This window comes from Anabas testudineus, chromosome 19 (assembly GCF_900324465.2).
Source record: "Anabas testudineus chromosome 19, fAnaTes1.2, whole genome shotgun sequence".
NCBI classification, from domain to species: domain Eukaryota; kingdom Metazoa; phylum Chordata; class Actinopteri; order Anabantiformes; family Anabantidae; genus Anabas; species Anabas testudineus.
Window position 1 is genome coordinate 16387306 of NC_046628.1, and position 23572 is coordinate 16410877.

At 40.6% G+C, this 23572-nt stretch overlaps 2 protein-coding genes across 7 annotated transcripts in view; both read left to right on the plus strand.

Annotated features, from left to right (window-relative positions):
* Window positions 1-683: 683 nt before the first annotated feature.
* Window positions 684-11674, plus strand: grb7 (growth factor receptor bound protein 7). The gene is made up of 15 exons (XM_026352114.1): window positions 684-853; window positions 4013-4243; window positions 4715-4847; window positions 6026-6182; window positions 6266-6387; window positions 7080-7154; window positions 7320-7457; window positions 7564-7674; window positions 8586-8684; window positions 8790-8873; window positions 8961-9077; window positions 9427-9484; window positions 9610-9697; window positions 9842-9935; window positions 10038-11674. The coding sequence occupies exons 2-15, from the start codon at window positions 4074-4076 to the stop codon at window positions 10182-10184; spliced, it is 1593 nt and encodes a 530-aa protein (XP_026207899.1). The 5' UTR covers window positions 684-853; window positions 4013-4073; the 3' UTR covers window positions 10185-11674.
* A 1563-nt stretch (window positions 11675-13237) lies between these two features.
* The window catches only part of zgc:114120 (uncharacterized protein LOC619267 homolog), a 78582-nt gene continuing 68247 nt past the window's right edge, over window positions 13238-23572 (plus strand). For all 6 annotated transcript variants that reach the window (XM_026352240.1, XM_026352241.1, XM_026352244.1 and 3 more), the window contains exon 1: window positions 13238-13420. The gene's annotated coding sequence lies outside the window, so the exon portion shown is untranslated. The remainder of the gene's footprint in view (window positions 13421-23572) is intronic.

Genomic DNA, 23572 nt, shown 5'->3' on the forward strand with positions numbered 1-23572 from the left:
AGTAAAGTTTGCTGTTAATACTTCACCACATCAGATTCAGTGGAAGCTGTGGGACATTTGATGGAATATCATCGATCAGCGGAGTGAGATTAGAAATGAAACAGCACAAAATATCCTTAATTTGACTGATTGTTGAATCTTTAGTTTCTCCTTTAAATATTTACTGAGTGTCAGTATCAATACAACCAAAAACAGTAACTTTACTTTTCTCTCCATTGATGAACTACATTTGCATTTTGTTCTACTTTATATTTTTAAATCCACCACATCTGATAAAAGTATTGTTTGTTTGTTTTCTGCATGTTGTGTCTTATAAAACAGATCAGATACAAAGGTCCCTGAAGAAAAGCAGTTACATACTTAAGTAAAAGTACTTTTCTAGTAAAGTATCACATCAACTCTTTACTCGAGTTGCAGCACAGAGGTCGATACTTTAAGATGTATTTGAAATACTAGTGTACTAGTACTCCTAAGTATCTGCTAATTAAAGCTGTCACACATATGTAGTGGAATAGAAAGTACACATTACCACCAGCTCAGTACCTGAGTAAAAGTACTTGATTACTTTAGGTTATATAAACAGATTTGAACCCAATGACTTTTGAACACAAACAGCTCGTGCGGCCTCAGTGAGGGAGGGGGCGGGGCCTGGGTGCACACCTGACGGACAGACTCCTCCCTCCTCCCCGCTCTCTAATCAGGTGCTGCTGGCACACAGACTCTGGAACAGGCGTCTTGTTTTGTTTGCTTCACATTAGAGGAAAAGGAAAAGCCCGAGTTCAGCATCACAGTTGGGATTAATACGATGGCTGACAGCTGAACCCCGCAGAGCCGAGTCACACGAAGCTTCCAGGTAAGTTTCTGTCGGCTTTGGAGATGCTAACAAGCTAGTTCCAACAGGTGCAGGCTGGATTTAACTATGAAAATAAAGTTCATATAAACAGATGAGTGTAGCCGAGTTTAGCCGAATAGATGTGTGTCTTAGAATTAACTTATTAAAAGTGTCCTCTAGTCGATAGAGACTTGTTTTGGCCTTGAGAGTCTTTTTCTTTAGTTTCATTATGAAGTTTTGGCGCAGTGCCTACACCTGCGTTAGCTTCGGTGAGAGGCTCGTTGAACACCCAGGAGCTAGTTTCTCTAACTGGTTACCACTTGTTTTGTTTACAGATATGTTTAAAGGCTAAATGCACCAGAGGAGCCGTTTTAATTAAGTTCTTCACATAAACCTGTTAGAGACTTGTTAATGACTTTAACTAACTCACTCATCAAGGTGTGTAGCTTCAGTAGGAAGCTACTAAAATACCAAACAGTGTTTGTTCCTACATTATAAAATGTTAAATGTCTTTTTCTTAAATAGTCATCTAATTAAAGCTGCAGCAATTAACAGCAAACAGCTGTTTTCTAGTCATTTTTGTTTTTTTAGTTAAATATCTGAAAACATCAGTTGAACATTTTCACTCATGTCTTACTTTTTATAAACTAAATGATAATTAGATGAATCCAGAAACAAGCTGACTGAATAATAAATAATCAAAATAATTATTAGCAGCAGCCTTAAACTAAAGTAGTGTCATTAATTAAAAGCTGAATTAAAAGGTTGACCTGGATCTCGAGGACGTAACCAGACTTTGTTTATTGTCCATTGTTTCTACTTTTCCTTGGGAACATATTCAAATAAAATGCATATAACTAGTAGTGATAAGTAACTACATACAGCACATTTACTCAAATAGTAATAAAATAAAACCTTTGAATTAGTAATTTAAGAAGCTTTTTTTCTTTTTTATAGTAGTAAACTGAGTATTTTTAGGTTTTCAACCGTCGGTCAGATAAACAATATTTAAATATGTTTCTTTGTGTGTTGGCACTTGTGCTGGTCTCACTTATTAATAATTTGATTAATGAAAATCCACAATCGACTTTTTCAACTTTACTGTTTCGTCTTTTTTGGGCTTCAGGGAGAAGCTTCCTGGATTTATCTCCTTTTCGTTCTCAGCTGCTCTGATCTCTCTTTTCTGCTTTATACAAATGTGCACCTGTTTACACACAGGTGTTTTCGGTTTCAGTGGCGGCCTCACCTGTTGTGTAGACAGTTTTAAACCGATCCCTACAGCACACAGAGTTTTTGTGTTTGAAAAGGATGATGTGATGTGAGCTATGGAGAAGAAAGGAAATAGTCTGATTCTCGGAGGCAGACAGCGCTGCCTGGCTCCTCGCCTCATCAAAGCGCCGCGTCTGCTTCTAAACCTGCAGGCTGCATGATCTGCATAACAATAGTGAGACAACAAACCCTGTCCTCTGTCCTCTGGATGTTGTGTTAGTTGAATCTTGGTGTTGACTCAACAAACTACTTTGCTGTAGTAATATCACTGTGTAAATAATGTTGGATATTATGGCAAACAGATGAAGAACTCACATGTAAATGAACAAGTTCTGCATCACGTGAGACAAACATGGTTTTGGATCACAGCTTACAGTCAGACCATCAGACAGCAGAAATACTGTATGTGAAACAGTAGCAGATGATTATTAATGAATCACTGCTACTGGTGACTTTAAATAAGTGAAATGTAGTGATTTTTGAGAAGCTGTTTACAAATCCTTATTTTCTTCCTGATCATTTCGTAAATCGTGATTTTCAGTTAGAGATCGATAAATGTGCTCGTCTATAATAAAACTTCTGTATATTCAGATGTTTGTGGTTCAGTTAGTGCTGCATGATGCTGTTTACGCCACTTATTGTTTCACATCTTCTCTTAGCTATTTAACATCTTTCTGTCTAGAGCACAGAGACAAAACCTAATATACAGATAACCATATAATGATTTCATCATTCAGTAGACACCTGTTTGAACCAGAGGAAATATGTTTAATACGCAGCAGCAGGTGTTGTAAGTGTGGAAATTCAGGTTCAGGTTTTTCCTCTGGCTCTGCGCCACCTCCCTGTCTATTCTGAGTAACAAGAGTATGACTCAGAGCTGTTGTTGTACTCGTAGCATTGTGTGTTGATTTGATTCATGTGTCATTTCATTGTCATTTATTCATTTACGTACATTCATTTGTCACAAACAGCCTGTTGTGAAAGAACAATTTGTTTCTGTCTTGTCTTGACATGTATGACATTTTTAAATTTCCAAAGCTGGAAAACAGGACAATGATCAGAAACTATTGATAATGATAGTGTTAATTTTATAATTGAATGACTTCTCAGCACACGTGCAGAGAACAGGAGGCTCGTAGTCTTCACCTGATAAATATTCTAAAAAGAAAAAGACACAGAACAGCCAAAAAAGAAAATGAAATAACCACAAAACATCCTCAGAGAGATGAATGATGGACAACAGCTACAAAAAACAGGAAATGACCACAAAAAGACACAAAACAGCCACTAAGAGCTGCAAAATGTCCTGAAAGAAACATCTTGAAACAGAAAAAGTCTCATCAAAGCTGCAGCAACAATCCAAGCAACCACAAAGAAATGCAAAATGTTACCTGTTAGTTATTCAGGAGCCAACTGTGTCATCATCCATCCACAATTTAGTCAATTAACCAATCAGAAAATTAGTCCACAGCTATTTTCAGAGTCATTTAAGTGGAGTTTCAAGCCAACATGTAACTTCTCTGTAATGATTTGCTGCATTCATTTGTCTTATCGTTTGATCATCTGATCATAAATCAGTAGTTTATCTTGTGTTGGAGGCAGCACAGTTTCATCATCAGTTATTGATGTAATCAGAAGCCGATTTAATCTGACTAAATATATAAAGTGTTAAAATTCTTACATTAAAGACGCAGTTAGAAAAAATACGAGTTAGAGCTGAATCTGCTTCCATTAGAATAAAAATGATCACGTTTCTCACTCAATCAGCCGCCTGCTGTTCGTTGGGCTTTAGGTAACGTGCTCGTCTCAGACTGTGCTGAAGGTTTGTTGTGTTTCCCTCAGACTCTCATTTACAGTTGGACCCCTTCACCTTTATGTGACGGCTTTTTATCTTTTATTCTTTAATTTTAGTGCCAGCTGTTTGATCAACACCTCCTCCTGACCAACGCCTGCCTCCGTCCCCTCAGGTAACATGATGGAGGTGGCAGGTCCCTGGACAGAAGTATTTGAGGGCTCAGAGAGGACGGAGGAGTCCGGAGGAGCAGACTCGTTGCTGGGGAGCTCCACTCTGACGCTGGCCCCTCTGGTTTCTGATTCCCCGTCCATTCGCCGCTCCCAGCCCATCTTCATCACCTCCAACAGGTACGACCGGCAGGAATGCGGCAGCCACTGCTCACAGAGTGGACATGAGTCAGCAGACTACTTTAAGGAGGTGGAGCGTGTTTAGTCAAGACAGTGACTCAGGTCATCCGTCATCTGATGTTTAAAGAAGTTTCTAGCGACTATTATCTCAGATACTCCCAGCCTTAAAGACACAAGTCATAAAACTGTGATTGCAAAGTGGGCTGGGTGTGTGTATTCTGCAGTTAGAGACACTTCAGCTTCATTATTCCACAGAACCTATGTTAATATTAATTACATGTTATTATCCAGACACTGAGTCATCTCGCATTTAATCCAGGTTGTTGTTCTGATGTAATTACTCTTCATACTTTTTCTGGCCTCTGTCAGAATATTGAGCTCATTCCTGCTGAAAACAGAAAGATTCAAGCTGCAGAAATACTTAATACTTTCTTCTGTCTCATTTTATTTATTTAATTTTACTTTTTGCAGGACGAGAGGCGGAGACTCTTCCTCGTTGTCTTCCTCTGTCCCGTCCATACCCAACCCCTTCCCAGAGCTGTGCAGCCCCTCGAAGTCTCCAGTGCTCATCAGTTCATGTTCACCTTCGACCAGTGACAAACATGTGAGTTCTCAACCTAAAGGAAGCAGCTGCTTTTAAAAAGTACGCAGGTTTGATAATGAGAACAAACACAGACGCAGTCAAAGGGATTCGGCCACGTTTGGATTGTTTATCTGCTTCATTACTCGATCACACCTGTCTACATCTGTAGGGTCTGACAGGTGACGTCAACACCTTCACATGTGCCACAATTTGTTTGTTAGTGTAACCGACATGTAGTGTGTTGTGTTGCCATGTCTGCACAAACACTGCTGGAGGAAACATGTCTGCAATGACACGTCTCCTCTGTAGGAAAGTGGACTGACCGGATATTGAACTGTGACGTTTCCACCTCAGGAATGTTCCTCCCTCAGAAGCCTCCCCGGGTTATACTTAGACGTTACATGTCCGGAGTGACACCAGCACTCGCTGAACCAGTCAGGGGTTGTTGATTGACAACTGCAGGTTCCTGGTCGGGCAGGTTTGTTTTCATTTGATTTGAAACATGCGGCTGGATCCCGACGCCGTGCCAGACAGGGAAGCGCTCCGAGAAACGTCCTGACCCTTGAATAACCTGCAGTTCACCTCAGCGGCTTCAGGCTGCTTCTATAATCAGATCCTTTCCTGAACAGACACAGAAAAGGCAGAGAGAACCTAGAAGGACGATTCCTGTCCTCCTTAGATATCTCTGTAAAAGCTGAGTGTAATCATTTCAGTTCACCTCACAGAGAGAAGAACCGTATCCCTGTGCTGGTACGAAATGACCAAGAATGTGAAGAGGATGGTTACACAACAGTAGGTGTTGAGGCCTGTTAAATAAAGTGAGCTGCTGCTGCTGCTGTGCAGTTGACAGGTTCTTGGACTCAAGAATTGGCTCCTTGTATTCTGTGTACCAAAGTTGATGCGATGCCAAAACCAGCTGTGCGATGCGTGTTGTCTCAGTCTCTGTTGTTTTGAGGGATTTGCAGGATTATCTATCTCCAGATTGTCCAGGAGTTACTGACCGGTTCAGTGTGTGGCTCCTGCCGCAGTGTCAGACTTTCATATTTCAGTCTTTTCATATTGAATTTATTATCAAATCTACAGGTGTGTCAGCTGAAGATGGGATCAAACATGAACGCTCGGTTGGATTTCATCAACATCTGCTGTATCATAGTGAATATGCCGTATTTTAACTTGAGTTTGTCTGAATGCTTCATCAGTTGATAAAGGTTTACGGCGAGGACAGTCACAGCAGGTCGGTGTGGGTTTCTTCAGGAGCGACAGCCAGAGAAGTGTGTCACCTGTTGGTCCAGACCGCCCACTGCAGCGATCAGGAAAACTGGGCCCTCCTGGAAGTCCATCCCACCCTGGGCCTCGGTAAGATCCGTCTTAAAAATGACATAAACAAGTAAAATGATGTGTTTCATGTTTGGTTTCCACATGTTCTCCTGTTTATTCAGAGAGATGTCTCGAGGACCACGAGGTCGTGCTGAAGGTTCAGGCAACCTGGTCTCTCAAGGGTGACACCAGATTCATGTTCTGCAAAAACTACGCCAAGTACGAGTTCTTCAGGAAACCGATGGTAATGAAAAATGAAGGAGGAGGTTTAGAATAAAAGCTCCTTCTTCTTATATACAACAGAAACGAGCAGGAGCAGAGATGGTTTTAGTGTTATGAAACACGTCGGTACAGTCGATGTTGTTCAGACCTGACGTCATGCGGTCGCTGATCCTGAATGATTGGCAGGTTGCGTGCTGGTGCAGACACGCTGACTCAATGCCTCAGATATTTTATTACATCAAATCTGGTGTGTTGTCTGAACTGTTAGACAAAGGTGACGATTCACAGTGAGAACGGGTTTTGATGAACCTCCCTCCGGTGTTTACGGCTGCGCTGCCTCCAGAAGGCTCAAAGTGAAACGTGTCTGCAGCTACTGATGATTCTCTTTTTAAAGCTTCTTGATTGTTCAGTTAGTTACTCATCTCCTTTTATTTGAGAGGCTGAAACAACAGAAAAGTGTCTGAAGACATGAATCAGTTTAGCTCCTAACAGTTTCAGCTCTGCACTCTCAGCCGTGTTTTCTTGTGGTAATGCAAACAAAGACAACTGCAGGATCCGTATCTCGTTCCTCGTTTTGTGTCTCATATTTCTGTCTGATGAACTTTTAAACAAAGATCATTCCTCTAAGTTGTGTTTTATTGGATGACGATGTGATGGCAGCACAGGCAGCAGCAGAAACTGAGTTTATTGAAAACACTCTGTTTCCTCTCGCAGCTCTTTTTCCCAGAGTCCATGATCTCCGACAGCGCTGATGTCAGCAAGGGGATGACGTCAGCAGAGCTCATTCAGGTAAACTGGGTTAAACAGATAAACAGTGGAACAAGTAACAAACCAAAAGGCTGAAAATGTTTCACTTACTGGTTTAAGTTTGATAAACAACATTTAGCAACAGTACAAATTCAGTTTATCAGCATTTTAAGTTGATGGAAGATGCTCATCACATGTATTCTGCAGAACCTGCTGCGGTCGGGGACGTGTCCAGAGATCCAGGGTTTCCTGCACGTTAAAGAATCCAGCCGTAAAACCTGGAAGAAGGTCTACTTCTTCCTCCGACGCTCCGGACTCTACTGCTCCACCAAGGGCTCCTCCAAGGTGAGCGAGTCCACTCCAGTGTATCGTAGCACAGTATCGGTGTAGTACTCTCACTGAATACGTTCTGCTGTTATCTAATCTTTGAGCGTGTTGTTCTGGGGACTAGGAGCCTCGACACCTGCAGTGTGTGGCCGATCTGGAAGATCTGAACGTGTACACTGTGGTGAACAGCCGGAAACTGTACGGAGCACCTGCAGACTTCACCTTCTGTATCAAGGTAACCACTTCCTCTGGATCGGCAGAAAGATATTCTCAAACCAGAACGAAGAGCGTGTCGGGATTACGTAGAGAAAGTTTGTTTGAGATACAGTCACCCCCCCCCCCCCCCCCCTCCTTTTAGCATTCATGTCATTCCTGTGATTGACGAGTCAATATTGTTCAACAGGAGAATCAAATACTCTTGAGGTTTTCGAGACATGTCTGGCAGTGATGGAGGAATTTACACTTTATGTAACATGGGAACATACAGTTCTATCTTATTAGGAACACTTATTTAATGATATGAGTAGTTAAAGTCAAAGCTTTATGGACGTTTTATATTAAATTCTGATAGATTTATGTCTGATTGTGTGTATCTATAAATCTGTCAAATGTTTTAGTTACAGTACACGTGTTAATTCATGTTAGTGTAGTGTGATGAAACAGTGTGGACACCCCAGGAAGAAAAGCTAAAGGCTGTGTGAACAGACTCAGCGTGTAGAGCTGAGGGGAACGGCAGAGTCGGGTGATATAAACGACCCCTTTCGTATTAGTCATTTAATCCGCTGTTAATATTAAATATTCATTAGTGCAGCTTTAATGCTTCCCTTGTGTCCCACGGAAATTTAGATGAGAATTGAAACCGTTGCCACTGGTACGGCTCAAAGTATTTTCTGTGTAACAACTGAGTAATTATTTAGCCTGAGTTCGCTCACTTTGTTCTGTGTGTTGAAGTGAAACCAATCAGCGTCGTTAAGGGTTGGTGATGTTCTGTATAACTATGAAACGACAATGGAAGCACTAGTAGCATCTGTATGTTCAGAGGACACATTAGTGTGGTGTAGACCATGACCTGTCTCCATCTTGATTTAACTGCTCTGAAATTAAGTTAAAACTCTTCAGTAATAATTAAATTTTGTGTTTGCTCAGCCTTCCAAAAATCCCGTCCGTGCTCAGGACCTGAAGATCCTTTGTGCTGAAAACGAACAGACGCGGACCTGTTGGACGTCCGCTTTCAGGCTCTTCAAGGTTTTACATCACTATTATAATTCTCATCTAACGCCTCAAACTGAATTTACTAGTGTTTGGAAATAAACAGTGTCATATTTATCCTCTTGTACAAACTCCGGTCAGTACGGGAAGCAGCTTCAGTGCAACTATCAGTTGTCCAAGTCGGCCCCACGAAGCCTGGACGGATTCAACCTCTCAGACAGCAAAGTGAGTCCACACTTGGCCCCATGATGTAACACGGAGGAGTCTGGGAATCGGTTCTTCATGCTACTTTTCTTTTGTGTGTGTGTGCAGTCGAAGTCAGAGGCCAGTCTGGTGGCCATGGACTTCTCGGGGAAGGCCGGAGGACGAGTCATCCAGAATCCGACAGAGGCCCAGAGCGCCGAAAGGGAGGAGGGACAAGCCTGGAGGGTGAGGGTGGAGGAGGGTCAGACTTGGCTTGATAAAGACCAACGATATCGATACGATATCAGCAGTCTGACTTACTGAGTCATAAATACAGCAGCTGGGAGTGCTTGCACAGAGCAACATGAGTGTTGTCTTACATTCACTGTCCTGCTCTGGTTGTTCCTGAGGGAATAAAAATATAATTAGAAATCTGTCAGCTGAATTTAGTTTTTAGTCAGAATCATTTAAAGACTGATTAAACACAACTTAACAACAGCATCCTTATTAGTGTTGAATGAGGTTTTATTATAGTGATGAAAACATCTTCTGAAACGTCTGATATCGTGACCTGTGTCTGTTTTTCTTGGCACAGCGGAGAGAAGCCCTGAGGTGCAGTCTGCCCAACCTGAACTCTAACACGAGACCTTCTTGTAAGTCCATGTGAGACCAGACAGGGTCCTGATCCAGGACTCCTGTGCTGTATTTCTGTGTGGTTGTTCTGATTCACTTCATCGCGCTCTCGTTTTTGTTTTTTTTTTTTGTGTCGTGTCTGTAGCCATCCACAAAACCCAACCGTGGTTTCATGGTGGCGTGTCAAGAAAGGAAGCACAGAGACTGATAGAGAAGCAGGGGCTGGTGGACGGGTGAGTGGTGGCATCACAGTGTGGCTTTTTATGTAGGGTGTGGAGGTCTGGGGGGCGGGTTGATGTTAATTTATGTAGAAATAGAGAATATTCCCCACAAACCTTCAAGCACTAATTAAAAAGTAATAATGTGTGTGTTTCTAGGATGTTCCTGATCCGTGACAGCCAGCAGCACGCTCAGTGCTTTGTCCTGTCACTGTGTTATAAACTGAAGACCAAGCACTACCTGGTGATCCCTGTGAGTTCTCCTCGTTCTCTTAAATCTGATCATATTGCATCTGGGGGGGGGGGGGGGCATCTTCATTGTGCATCCTAACTGCAATTGTCCTCATCTCTGCAGTGTGAGGAGGGAGGCAGGAAGTACTTCACCATGGACGACGGTCTGACTCTGTTCATAGACCTGCTGCAGCTGGTGGAGTTCCACCAAATCAACAAGGGCATCCTTCCTGTCTGCCTCAAACACCCCTGCGTCTGTGTAGCACTATAGACACACGGCCTGCTCTCCTCTCGTTGCCGAGCCGCCATCCAGACCTTTAACTCGAGTCTAAAGTCATGTCGTCGGGTTGTTTCCATATCTACTAACACAGCTGATAAAGAGCAGCTACAGTGTCAGGAAAGCTCAAAGGTGCCTGTGTGATAATGTTATCAGGGACGTGTGCGACGTGGACTCGTGGGGAGTGAGAGCCAGACGTGAAGCGATTTGTCCGCCCCTCCTCCCGTTGGCATTTTTAATTATTTCGACTACATGTGCAGCTCCAGACAGTGGTTGGTTTTTATTTTTAATTAATGGGCTGCAGCCCCCCGTGGAGACGGCTTAATTAGGCGCGATGGACAGACTCTTATCGCTCTGGGGATGTTTGGAGATGGAGCACTTTTTAATAATGTGCACTTTGATTCAGATCTGTACAACCACGATGAGAGAGGCTCATCGCTGTGACAAGGGTGGCACATGGGGGGGGGGGGGGGCGTTGGACTGTGGCTGCACCGGCTGTGGCCATTAGAGGGCACTCTGAGTCAAAGCACAAAACAGCCGTGTGCTGTGGGAGGTTGAAAATGAAGGACGCTGTAATCAAGTAAATGCCCCAGACTGCAATCATGTAGCATGTAAATTCTCACTGTCCTAACTGTGTATAAAGATATCTCATATTTTATTAGATAAACTTTAATATAACCATTATTGAGCACTCTTTCAGTGCTGTATTTGCACATCAGTGGTGAAGGGACATTGCATAGTCTTGCATGTAAAGAGCTGCAACATATTGATGTTAAAACAACCAAATATCTGAAATGAAAAAGTTTTACAAAACATTCTGCAGGTTGGGAAAATAAAAAAATGTCAACTCTAGGCACTTATTGGAGCAAAGTAGCATCTGAGGAAGACCATAAGATGTGGTTAAAGATATTTGGATTTTATTTTACAGGTCCATAATTTCCCAAAGAGCTTCCAAACATTTCCTATGAAGTTTCTCAGACATACAAGGTAATTACAGGAAACTTTGAGACATGTTGACGGAGCATTCTCGACTATTTAGACTTTATTCTGTTCACAGACTGAAGTTTCTAAGTATAATAGAATCAGTAAAGAATATTTAATGGTTTTACATGGAACAGTTCTCAGTTGAAAACATTTCCTGTAATTACCAAGCTGCAAAGTTAAGTCCTTGTAACTTCATGGAAACTTCTGGAAAATCACACCTGTAAAATAAAGTGATCATTTTGTTGGTGGCTGTTTAAAATGTTTTGTTTTGGTTTTTTTTTTTTACCTTAAATATTTTGCACGCGATATTTTGTCATGAAGATCTGTCTGCATATATTCAAATATTGTCATTATTCCTTCAGTCTAAGAGGCCAGTTTACTGCTTATCACAGTTTTTATCAATACGTTTTTGTTTTGTTTTTTTTTTATAAATATTATACATGTTTGTTCCCTTTCACTCATTTTATATGTTGAATAAATAATTTCATATTAAACATCAATTTTCTTACATTTAAAGTGACTTTTTTACTTTTCACTCTTGTACAGTTACTGTTTTTATTATCAGTGTTTTTACCATGTTATTATATTTTTATTTATACCTTATCTATTGTAGTTTTTATTTACAGTTTCACTAAAGTACCAGTATTAATAGATTTTACTGTAAACACATTTAAAACACCCAACTGGGAGTTTACATACTTCCAAATTTAAAGCATAGTCATCAACATAAACATTTATTAAGCTAAACTCCACTGTAGCTACAGACACTGAACATAATTCACACAGAAACAGAAACTGCAGCATGGCCTGGTTTAAATTAGATTATTATAAAACCTTTATCAGCCCTAAACTACACTAACTAAAAAAAGAAATCCCAGCCCTGACAAACCTTGCGGTGGAGCAACATGAAAGGCAGCCTCAGGGTTATTGTGGAGTCCTGGCAGCGTGCACAGATCCTCTGTGGCTCCAGAAGCTGATTTCTCCACTGACCCACTCTCTCTCTCTGTGTTTGTGTCTGTGCATATGTCTCTGTGCGTGTGGTTAAATACCAGTGTGCTCGGGTAACCCTTCCTCGCTGCTGCAGCCCTGTGAGGATGGGTTGCTATGGCAACAAATTTTTCTCTGTTGGCTTAGACGGGCAGGTAAATTAAGGGGTAACGACGACAAAGGAGAGACGAGTGGAAAGCTCGGAAGAGAAGTCTGTAAAGTAGCAGCACAATTATTGATGGATGTGAGTGGAGGAGTGGAGGCAGTGAGATGTCCACATATGACCCTCAGCTGAACAGTTAGTGGTTCATAACAGAGCACAAGGAAAGATCCTCTGTTTTTATACTTTATTTATTAAAAGGAATATTTAATTACCTCTGATTACACCATGTCAGTAAGGCCAGTCATGCTAAAAGCTCAGCCAGTATATGCATTGTATTTTAATTGTCACTAAAAGACATTTAAAATATATATTTCTACAAGAACATCTTTAATTTTATATAAGTAGTGAGAGTTTCTTCATCCAAATAAACAGCAAACAGCAAAAAAATGAAAGAAAACTATTTTAGGTATAAATCCTAATTTTCCTTCATGGTTTTATGTACAATACTTATTATTAGTTTATTATATTATTATAAACTAAATTATATATAGTTATTATTAAACTTATTAGTATTATTAAATTATTAAACTTATTATTATTATTATTTATATTAACTTATTTTATTATTTATTAGTATTATTAGTTATTATTATTAATTAGTAAATTATAAACTTTTATTATTATATATATTATTATTATTATTATTATTATTATTAAACTTATTAATACTTATTAAACTTATTATTATATTATTATTATTATTATTATTATTATTATTATTATTATTATTATTAAACTTATTATATTATTATTATTAAATTCATATTATTTTATTATAAACTATTATTATTATTATTATTATTATTATTATTATTTTCACTTTGATTTGACGATTTTTGCACTTAAACGAATTTGAATCACCGCCCACAACCACGCCCACAACCACGCCCACACACCTGTACAGGTACTGGACGCTGCAGAACTTCAAGCTGTTTGGAAAGAAACGGCAGCGTGCACGTCGATAATAGACCAGGAAAACAGCAGGTTCTGTCATGAAATTGTTGGGGAAGAGGAAGGAAGGAGAAAACTGGACTCGGAACCAGAACCGTCCGGTGTTGTATGTGAGGCAGCTAGCAACGAAGCTCAACGGCTAACGGTGAGTGCAGCGTGAGCCGCCATGTTGTTAGCTAGTTTAACAGGACTGTGTTCTGCTAATAGTTGTATTTATAGATGTAAAGTTAGTTTTCACCCGCTGTGGTGGAGGCATTGGTTTGTTTGATTGTTGATTCGGTTGTTGGCCAGTTTATTGTTGAAAATCTAATTAAGCTACTGATTGGCTAGCTCCTGTAGCACAGGTGTATTAGCATTAGCATACCTTTGGGTCGCACCGGAAGTGAACTAATCTTAATAAGGATTTGTAGAATCAATAATTAAGTTCTGCTCCTGAATCAGTTTTAAATTATCTCTAACATCCATTCAAAACTCTGTCCACTCACTCTACAGAGAATCAGATTGAAATATAATGGCAGAGTGTTTACCTGAGTGTTTACCTGAGTGTTTACCCGAGTGTTTACCTGAGTGTTTACCTGAGTGTTTACCTGAGTGTTTACCTGACCCACTTCTAGCTTGGTAATTCACACAGAAGCAAAGATCAAAGTATCTGCCGGCCTGATTGTGGAGTCTAAAAATAAAACTACTCAATTAAAACCAAACAAATGACAGACAAAAGGTGATCGGAGTCCGCTAACAGCAGAATCCAGACAGTTCGAGCTGCTGTCAGGTCTTTTATCCTCTACGAGAGGGTTTTAACAACAACCCTGTCCAATACAATATGTTCACACTGATACCACGATGAATTTAGATTGTTCAGTCTCTTTGTTTTCAGCAGGACATCAAGGCTTTTGATTCTATGTTGCTGATGTAATTAAACTTATTAGGCTGTGAATTCAGTTACTGCCTTTAATTGGTTTTACTTTCTGCCAACACAGTATGATTCAGGGATTTTATAAACCTACAGTTAATGTTCAGAAGTATGTATCAGACGCTGGATTTTCAGGAACTAATACTAATACTGTATGTTTACAAGCTTAATTTACTGATAGTATGATGTGGATCAAATTAACAACCTGTAACAAGTAAATGTGGTGTCAGCACCGGCTATAAACGAGAAGCTGAATTGCCATTAGCTTAATATCCATTTAGATTAGTTGATGTGGGATCACTCGAAATAGTCACGTGATAAATACTGTATGTAATGTAATGTAAGAAATGTTTAAAAATCTGTTTCTCCTAAAATTAAATGTGTAATGGTTCTGAAACCACATACGTGGTTCTGGACATCCGTTCCCTTTCATCCAACGCACATTACTCCGTCAAGAGGCACATTCAGAATATTAATGGTCAGATATGAACTGCTGTAATCCTATTGGCCGATGTGAGCTATCAAGTAATTTCCCCCTAGCAACAGTTTATCAGTTTTTTATTTTTATTGTTTAAATGTTATATCATGTTTTGTTTGTATTGCACAGCCCTATTGTCTGATACATCAGCGTGAAATATGTTTTATCCTTTATCTACTGGGCTCTAAATTTAACCATGATCCTGATCGAGGGGCCTGTCTTTAACTTTTGCCCCTGACCCTCAGAGAATCTGTTTACATCTCTGTTTTCCCCTGAACATGAACTAATGTCCCTCTTCCCAACATCTGGCAGTTTCCAGGAGCTCCACATGAGTTCTTTTTGAAGTCCTCTACACCTGTCTTCACTTCTGTGTGTGGGTAATTGCTGCTGCTACCTGTGATGTATGTGGCCGTACTGTATGTGTCTGCATCCAGATTCATTATTCAGCTCCCCTGGCCACACATGGTAAGAGAGCAGCTGCTCTCTCTCAACCAGGAATCCATGAATCTGTAATTAACCTGTCATCTCCGTCTGTCTCGCTGCCCTTTTTTTCCTCCTTTTTCTGGTCCTGCTCTGTATTGATTCTCTCTGTCTTCATCTGTCTTTCTCACGTCTGGTTCTCTGTTTAGTCTGTCATTCACTCAGCCAGTCAGCCTGTCCATCTCTCAGTCTGCTGTCCTCCCCCTCATACGTGGACAGAGTTTTATTCTCCCTCTGTCCCATCTCTTCTTTTAGATATTCAGGTGTGATGTTGATAAAGTAAAAATCTACAAATTGATTCAAGTTAAACTAGATGGTGAACAAACTTTCCACTCGGGTTTCTGGCTGTTTTTCCCCGACTCTTTCCCTTCACCGATCCAGCGTTTAGATAATTACATTTCCTCTCTTCTCTCTCTCCAAGGTGTGATTTGTGTCTCGCTGAGCTGTGACTTTACTGTGTTAATTACTTCATCACCTATAGAAAGGTGCAGAGGATGTTGCACCATCGATTCTCTGACATTCCAGGAGAGAGAATTCAAGGATGAGCATACATCATACTGATGCATGTAGTTTTGTATTGCCCACCTGTGGCCTCTGATGTGATGTGTGCTGCAAAGTGAGGCCGAGTAGCTCAAGGGCAAACAGAAGACACTCTAGAGCTTTATTACGAGCATCCGTGCACTCAAGGCCCAGAAACCACCATCTTTAATTTATCTCAATGTTTTATTTACCAGTAAGGCCACAAAGCAACAAACAAGCTTTTTACTGACTGGTGTACATCCTCCTGTCCACTTTACTTGTTTGTCAGTATGTAGAGCTTCACTCATGCCCATTTATTTGGTCTTTTTACTTTGTATACTCGTGTATAATCGACATAACCGTATACTATCTAGGGATATCCTGACATAAAGTTCTCACCTCTATAGGTTTTTTTTAAACTCGACAATTCATTTTAAATTTTAAGATGATGCAGATCAGACTGGTCCAAAAGCTTTAACATCAGTCATGATCAACTACCTTTGTCCTCATTTTATATGTCTAGCGCTGGTCTCCACCTGCTTTTTAGCAATTCCTCTAATTATATGTATTTGGCATTCATTAAGCAGGACCTGTGGCTGTATATTAACTACTCTCCAATGTTATTATGATTGCGTTGTGTATATATTTAGAAAATAATATGTAGTCTAAGTGTAATAATACAGTTTAAAGGACCTTTTCCACTGCAGGAATTATTCTCAAGGACCAAGATCCTTTACTTTTGCTCCTCTACCTGCATTTGTAGTAGAGAAACCATTTGTCTAAATTAAGATCTGGAAGTATCTGGGGTAGGACTTTCTGATATGTTTGACATGTTTATTTTCTAAGGACAGTTTGATATCAGGATTTTGAACAAATCTACAGGTTTTGGCCAAACATTTTCTTACTGCCGTCCCTGGAGATCCTATTACCAGGTGTCATAGTGCGCCTGACATACAGCCCTTGTGACCCTGACTACACACTCGGTCTCATTAATTCATGGCCTTCACCTCAGGATTGAATTGCAGCTGGTACAAGTGCACGATTTACTTTGACAGTATCCTTTGTTACGGGCACGCCCCATGCACGCACACAGAGATATGAGCTGCATCTGCAGTGTTTCATCACACGTGCACACGCAGCAGCGTTCACGATGCCAGCGTTTGCTATGCAACACTTTCCTTGCTGGTATTCATTATTTATCGCCATCATTAGAAGAATATCTGCGTTCTTTATCTTTTCTAAATTCCCTTTCATCGTTTGATCAATTGCTTCCTCTTCTCAGCTGCATGGGGAGAAATGTCAGTCACATACAGCCGTGATATTGAATTACTGATACACACTACTGCATTTTCCCACAGACACGTGTGAGCACATGATTCACATCCAATGCGTATAATAACAGCTCTGAGATCAAAGCACTGGGAATGTGGTGCAGGCCCTTTAAGAGACCGAATAGGGAGGGCTCTGCATCCATAAAACATGAGTTTATTCAGTGGCCATGCTAAGACATAGTTAGAGGCGCCTCTGCACTCCAGCGTGCTCTCCCACCCTGACAGAGGCAGAGCATCCCTGTCCCATCAAACGCTTCACACACATATACACTGACACGGCTCAGATAGAAGGCGAGACATGGACCCGCAGAGAAGAAAAGGATAAACTGGAGCGAAAGAAGACAGAGCAAGAAGAAACAAGTGTAGAAGACCGTGAATGGGGAAGAAAGAAGAGGTTTAAGGGATAAAAGGAAAGAAAGTGACGGCGCTTTAGAGGACAGTAAAACAGTTGCATCCAGGCGGAGAATGGGCAATTCCTCCTTCCCAGGCATGTCCCCTCTCTCTCCGTCCATTCTGTAGTTGCAGGTATTTCTAACTTGAGTGCCTTTCTCTGACGTGCTGGGAAACTACTGCTGTTTACCTTCCCTCTCTTCTTCAGTGCGTTGCTGTCTGTGGTTGTTGCACATCTGTCTGTAGCATGTTTTGAAAGATGAAATTAGTATCACTTTACTGAGTTAAAGAATGTCTCAGTACTTAGTTTTTATAAGCCCCTGTAGCAGCACTGCAGTGGATGAATAGAATAGAAAATCTAGGACACCAAGTTGAAGCATGTCCTTTTCTCTAATGTGGTTTGCTCATCGTTGAGTAACTGTATCCTGTTAAAACTAATTATTCTAAGTGCTACAGGGTATTTGGAATACATTATCGTTGTCTTTTAAATGCATTTAAATGCAGATATTGACAAGATTTCGGGTGTGAGTGTCTGGTGTCGGTTGCATCTGGCAGCAGGGCTTGTTTACCGCCTCTGTGGATGTTCTGGCTCTCTGTGGTTGGCATCTGGGGCAGCCTGAAAGAAGGCTATTGATGACTTTACGGAGGCTGCTGTTGCTCAGAGAGATGGAAAGGGTGATAGAAACAGTGGTGCTAGTTTGAAGGAGACTGGGGGGGGGATGCTAATGTGGTTTAGAAAACATACTCGCCTCGATATGGGTTTGAATAGGTTGAATCTGAAACTGGGGAAACCAGTTAGATGGTACTTCAGTACATTCAGGTCACAGAACAAAGCTTTTTTTTCTAGTCAGTAAATCCCTGATCAGGACTCGTCCATGTGGTTAAAAAACATCTTTCCTTCACACATCATTGTTAGACTCACCATCAGCCAGCCATCTGGTGTCACAACAGTCCTGGAAGCTCTGGCAGCTGTGTGGATAGCTATTAATACAAGTTTACTGAAATAAAACTTATTATACATTGCAAATGACAAATATTTAACAAGTTTAATCAGCATCAGGTTGTGAATGGCTCACCACACCTAGCTGAACACTACCCTTTTGTAGCAAGCTGTAATTACTTTTTTAAACATTTGATTGTTGGTTACTAAGCTAACATTATTCAGATTTGGTCTGTGTGTCTGCTAAAACAGGTGCTTACAGGTGCGCCATATCATACACCTACCATGATAGCACCTGTAAATATTTTACATGGTAATGTGTGATTTCACGATATCAGTAGAAGTAATGAGATGTATGACACATTTACATCTGACAGCGAGAGCCTGCAGTCAGCATCAAATGATGATTTTGTACCTAAATAGGAGCTACTTTAATATTATAGAATTTGTTTTTCCCAGAGGACACATGAGCATAACAAATGGCTGCAGTTTAAGTCAGTTTGTTACTAACTCAGTGTGTTACTTTCACTAGTTTCACAACGTGCCTTCTAGTGTTTTCTACCACAGATTTCTGCTGTCTCTTGATGTGTATCTCTCCTTCTGCATTGTCACTGCAGCTTACAAAAAAAGAAGCTTGCTGCTTTGTAACTCCCTGGAAAAGAAGGATGGAGGCTTTATTTTGTTTGCACTAATACATGCTGCTTCCTGCAACTTGCAATCATGAATAACACTCATGTACAGTATATGTGATATCATTTTAGGCGATATCGCCCACCACTACTGGTGTGTTTCACATCTTTGACTCTGGGGAAACTGTGATGGGCAGTTTATTTCTGACATTTTGTAGACAGAACAGTTAAACAATTAACCAAGAAAATTGGATTAGACAGCACTGGCTAATTCTTCGAAATGTTAGAAAGGAATCAGCTGGAAGCTAAATCACACTGTTCTGTTCATTGGACTCCATATTTCCACATGTTAAGTTTTTAGCTGTTTTTTTGCAGCACTTCAGGACCTTGAGTGTTTGCCAATATTTTTTAATATTCATCTTTACTAATGGAACAAACCGTCAGCGTTGTAGTTAAAGAATTCCCATTAAAAAAAAATATTTTTCCTACATATTCTTACCTTAACTTAGAGGTATATCCTTACTAGCTAGAGTTAAATCTCTGCGACTGAAACAGCAGCTACTCACAGATGCATCTGTCACTTTGTTTATAAGAGTGCAGAAGAGAGAGAGGTGCAGGTAGTGACTGAATGTATTAATGTGCTTTGTGCAGCTCAAATCATAATGTGGTGGTCGGTGTTGTTATTGTGGTGAAGCACCACATTTAAATCGGTGGGAAGAAAAAACTGTAAAGACTGTAGGTTGTCCTTACTCCTACATGTGACATTTAGGAGACTGACGTACTGGCTTTGTTTCAGTCTTACAGCAATATTCCCCTCTAAAATTTTACAAATGAGGCTCCCACTTCTAACCAATCAGAGCAGGTCAGTCATTCTGGTGGACTGGTAGGCCACCTAAAGCTGAAGGGCTGGGTGGAGCATGTTGGTGCAGGAGAACATGGTGAAGTGGAGTACATTGATTTAGTCTCATGTTACTGCTAGTATTATTTTCAAGAGTTGCACGCTGTAACTTTAAGTACTCTCAGGTATTCCATATTTCCAGTAATGCATTACAAAATATTTCTTCTCTTGTATAAGACAAATAACAATATAATGCATTAACTGGCTGCCACCAGTGCTCAGCAGATAGACACTTACCTGATTTGCTGTAGTGATAACATATGAGTCACAAACTGCTGCTGCAGACTTAACTGACTGTAGGTTGGCAGACTGAGAAATGGAGGTCTTCACTATCCTTTAATCAGTATTGATTTACATGATACCCTGCTCCCTTCACACTCACTGCACAAATCTGTGTCAGAGCAAGAAAAGAAGGGAATCTCTTCTACATGGCAGGATACGGGATTGGGATAGAAAAAACCCGCTATCTTAAAATTCAGTTCGATTTGAGGCCTGTCACATTCTGCACGTCTCACTTGGAAATCGCTGAGAGGATTACATCTCAACAGAGCATTTTGAAACACAGAATATGAAGTTGCCCTTGAACCTCTCAAACTTATCTCTTTGTGCTGCATGACTGTGTGAGTCATGTCACCTCAATGACATGCCAGAGCCCTCCCCAGCTCCCCAGGAGGGTTTGAAAGGGGGCGGGTGGCGGCGGCCGTGGTCTTGGTGGTGGTGGGTAGCAGATCAAGTGTGTTTGAATCTCAAGTGACGGGAGCAAAAGAGAAGAGACAGGGTAGAGGATCTGTCAGTGAGCTGAGGAGCGGCAGCCAAACAGCAGTTTTCCCATGTCAGCCTGATCAAACTTGTTGACATGAGGAAGGAGATGGAAGAGATGAAGGGCTGAGAGACGAGGCTGCAGAGCAGAAGGTGCCGGCATCAGAAGACTGATTGATGCATTTACCACAGAGCAGCCAGGTGATGGTGAGCTGCCAGATAATATTGACTCAGGGATGTCTGCTTTGCACTCTGACATTCAGAGACTCTAGTTCTTTCTCATCCTTGACTTCACTTCCTTTGACGACTTTTATGAATCAAAACATTTTTGAGAAATTGGGCTTCAGTCTCTGAAATTACAGAAACCCGAACACAGCTTTAAATCTGATCGTTTTGGAAGAAGCTATTGAAGTTTTAGCCGATATAAAGTCACAGCTCTTCCACTGGTGACAGTTTTAAATCCTTTTTCTTCAATTGATTTTTCTGCAACTGTTTACCAGTGAAATTATTAGTCAGGAAAAAAAGGATTTTTAATTTTTATCTGTAGGGGCTCCAAACCTATTATTGTTAGATATTTAGCCAGATTATAGCAGCCTGTTTTTGGCTGTGTCAGGAAATGCACTTGCATATTGCTTTGTTGTGTTGTGTGACACTGTAATAACTCATTGAATTTTAATGAATAACTTACCTTTTCTGTTGTGTTTAAACCCCACTCCACTAGATGGCAGTGTTTTTATTGTGGGTTTTTTCACTCAGAATTAATGAATATGGTGGTGTGTTTTTTGACAGTTTTCCTGAAATTACAATATTTTTTTAAAACGCTTGTTCACAGTTTAATCATACACATATCGTATTGCTGGATTCCGGTCTGTACACAGCTCTACTATATATATAACATCACATCATATATCATCATGTCATGGAACAATTGGAATAGGAAATGATAATTTCAGTGAATCAAATGGTCGATGAAATGTCAAATAATGACAGTTTGAAAGTGACGTCTTTACAGGTTGTGGTTTGTTTTCAGTTTTCTGTGACTCTTACAGAACATCTTTCCGTGCACTTTAAAATGTAACTGACTTGACCTGCTTTGCCTCCAGGGTGCTTCTGACTTTAAGCTGTTCTCAGACTGCTACCACGCAGGACACCACATGTGGCTTAAAGGTATTTCAACTCATGTATAGTTTGCTTTTCCAATATCATGCCACCATCTTTTACCTTATGCCTGAATTTCCTCTGGCAGACTCAGGTATTACACAAACACGCTGACAACACTGAGAGACTTGACAACTTCAGAAGGTGAATAGAGGCTACGTTTCAGAGAATATGTCTGTTGCTTTTGCAGAAAAGATGCTGATGACTGTCATGTAGCATTACTTGCCCAGGGGGATTTTTTTCCCTCTAACCAGGTGTCTTCATTGGCAAATCCCTCTGAATGATGACAAATGACATGGGATTGGCTCAGATACCATAAAGCTTTGCTAAAAAAAACTAATCTGACAATAGAAAGTAGGAGAGACAGATGAAAGTGATGCACCCTTTTATGTTTTGTTTGAGTCTGTGTCATCAGTATTTTAGTATTCCAGCCACCAGACGCTGTACACAAAGTGGAAGACAAATAGCAGGAATAAAACAGAGAAGAGGTGGTGGTTGCTTTATTGCAATAAATCAGCTTAATTGCAAAATACTGTCACATTTTTCTCAGTAGCAGTCGTTTCCATTTTCTTCTCCAGTTGACAGCTGCTGGACATAAAGTGCTGCTAATGACCTCAGGTCTGCTAATGTGGGCACCCTGGCAGTGATGTGTGATTTAAACTCCTCTGCACCAGTAAAGGGCTAGACACTAGACATATCTCTCACACTTTTTACACCAATTATACACTGCTTTTAAGATAAGCACATATACATGCAGACACCGAGTCCTTATCATTCGACAATTGCGACCTAATAGATTCCCGCAGTGGTGGATGAGGCAGAGCTGCTGGAGTGACATTACTGACAGAGGAGCTGTGCAGCTCTCTGAAGGCTCTCTACTTTTTGTTTGTGCGTTTATGTGCTGTATTCATAGTTTTTACCAGACATCTTTATTCACTGTAGTTTTGCATGTGGGCTGAAAGAGTAGGTAAAAGAGAGTCTGGCATCACAGGTACGATTAAAAGATGAAGTGGAGCAGACACCAGGCGTCTTCTTTTAATGGCCATAAAACACAGCAGAAGATTCACACAGACTGAAATAGGACAGGAGCATAACCTGGCGAGTTTATTGTCCAGCTGCATGATTTACATGTGATTTATTTTGATGGTGTTCCTACCCCAGGACATCACAGGTACATGGTGAGTTACAGGACCCATTATGGACGATTAATAACCCCCTGGTACAGTCCTTAAGTCATTTGTTGTTGAACTTTGTAAACATTTAATCCCTCATGATTTGTTTTTCCCAATCTCTAATTAATCTTGTTCCATGTGACTCTTAAGTAATGTTAAAAAACAGGAGTCAGACCTCTATATCCTAATTTCTAGAGTAGTGTAAGCAGCAGAGTTCACGTTCATCAGGAGCTTGTTTACAGTTTACTTGCAGTTTTGTTATTTATTGTAACCCAGACTCTGTGTTGATTGGTTTGTCTGAGCCGTTTACTTGATGCATTGCATGATCTCCATTTTCTGGTGCTTTGGCAAATCCTGAGAGGACAGAAATGGAGAATTCTTAAAGTTCATGCCTGTAAAATGATCAAGATTAACCAATCCTTAGTAATTGATTTGAGCTTTAATCTTTAACGCTGGTAAACGTGCTGGATTCTTCTCTTTCCATTCTGCAATTCAGAGCTCGAAGATCTTCCCCAGTAACGGTCCTTCTCTGGCTGCAGCTTTCACATTTCCTTCCCCTCGGCACTGGATAGATTTCACAGCAGTGTTAAACACACAGATATGTTTTGCACACGTGCGCTGATTTACTGCACC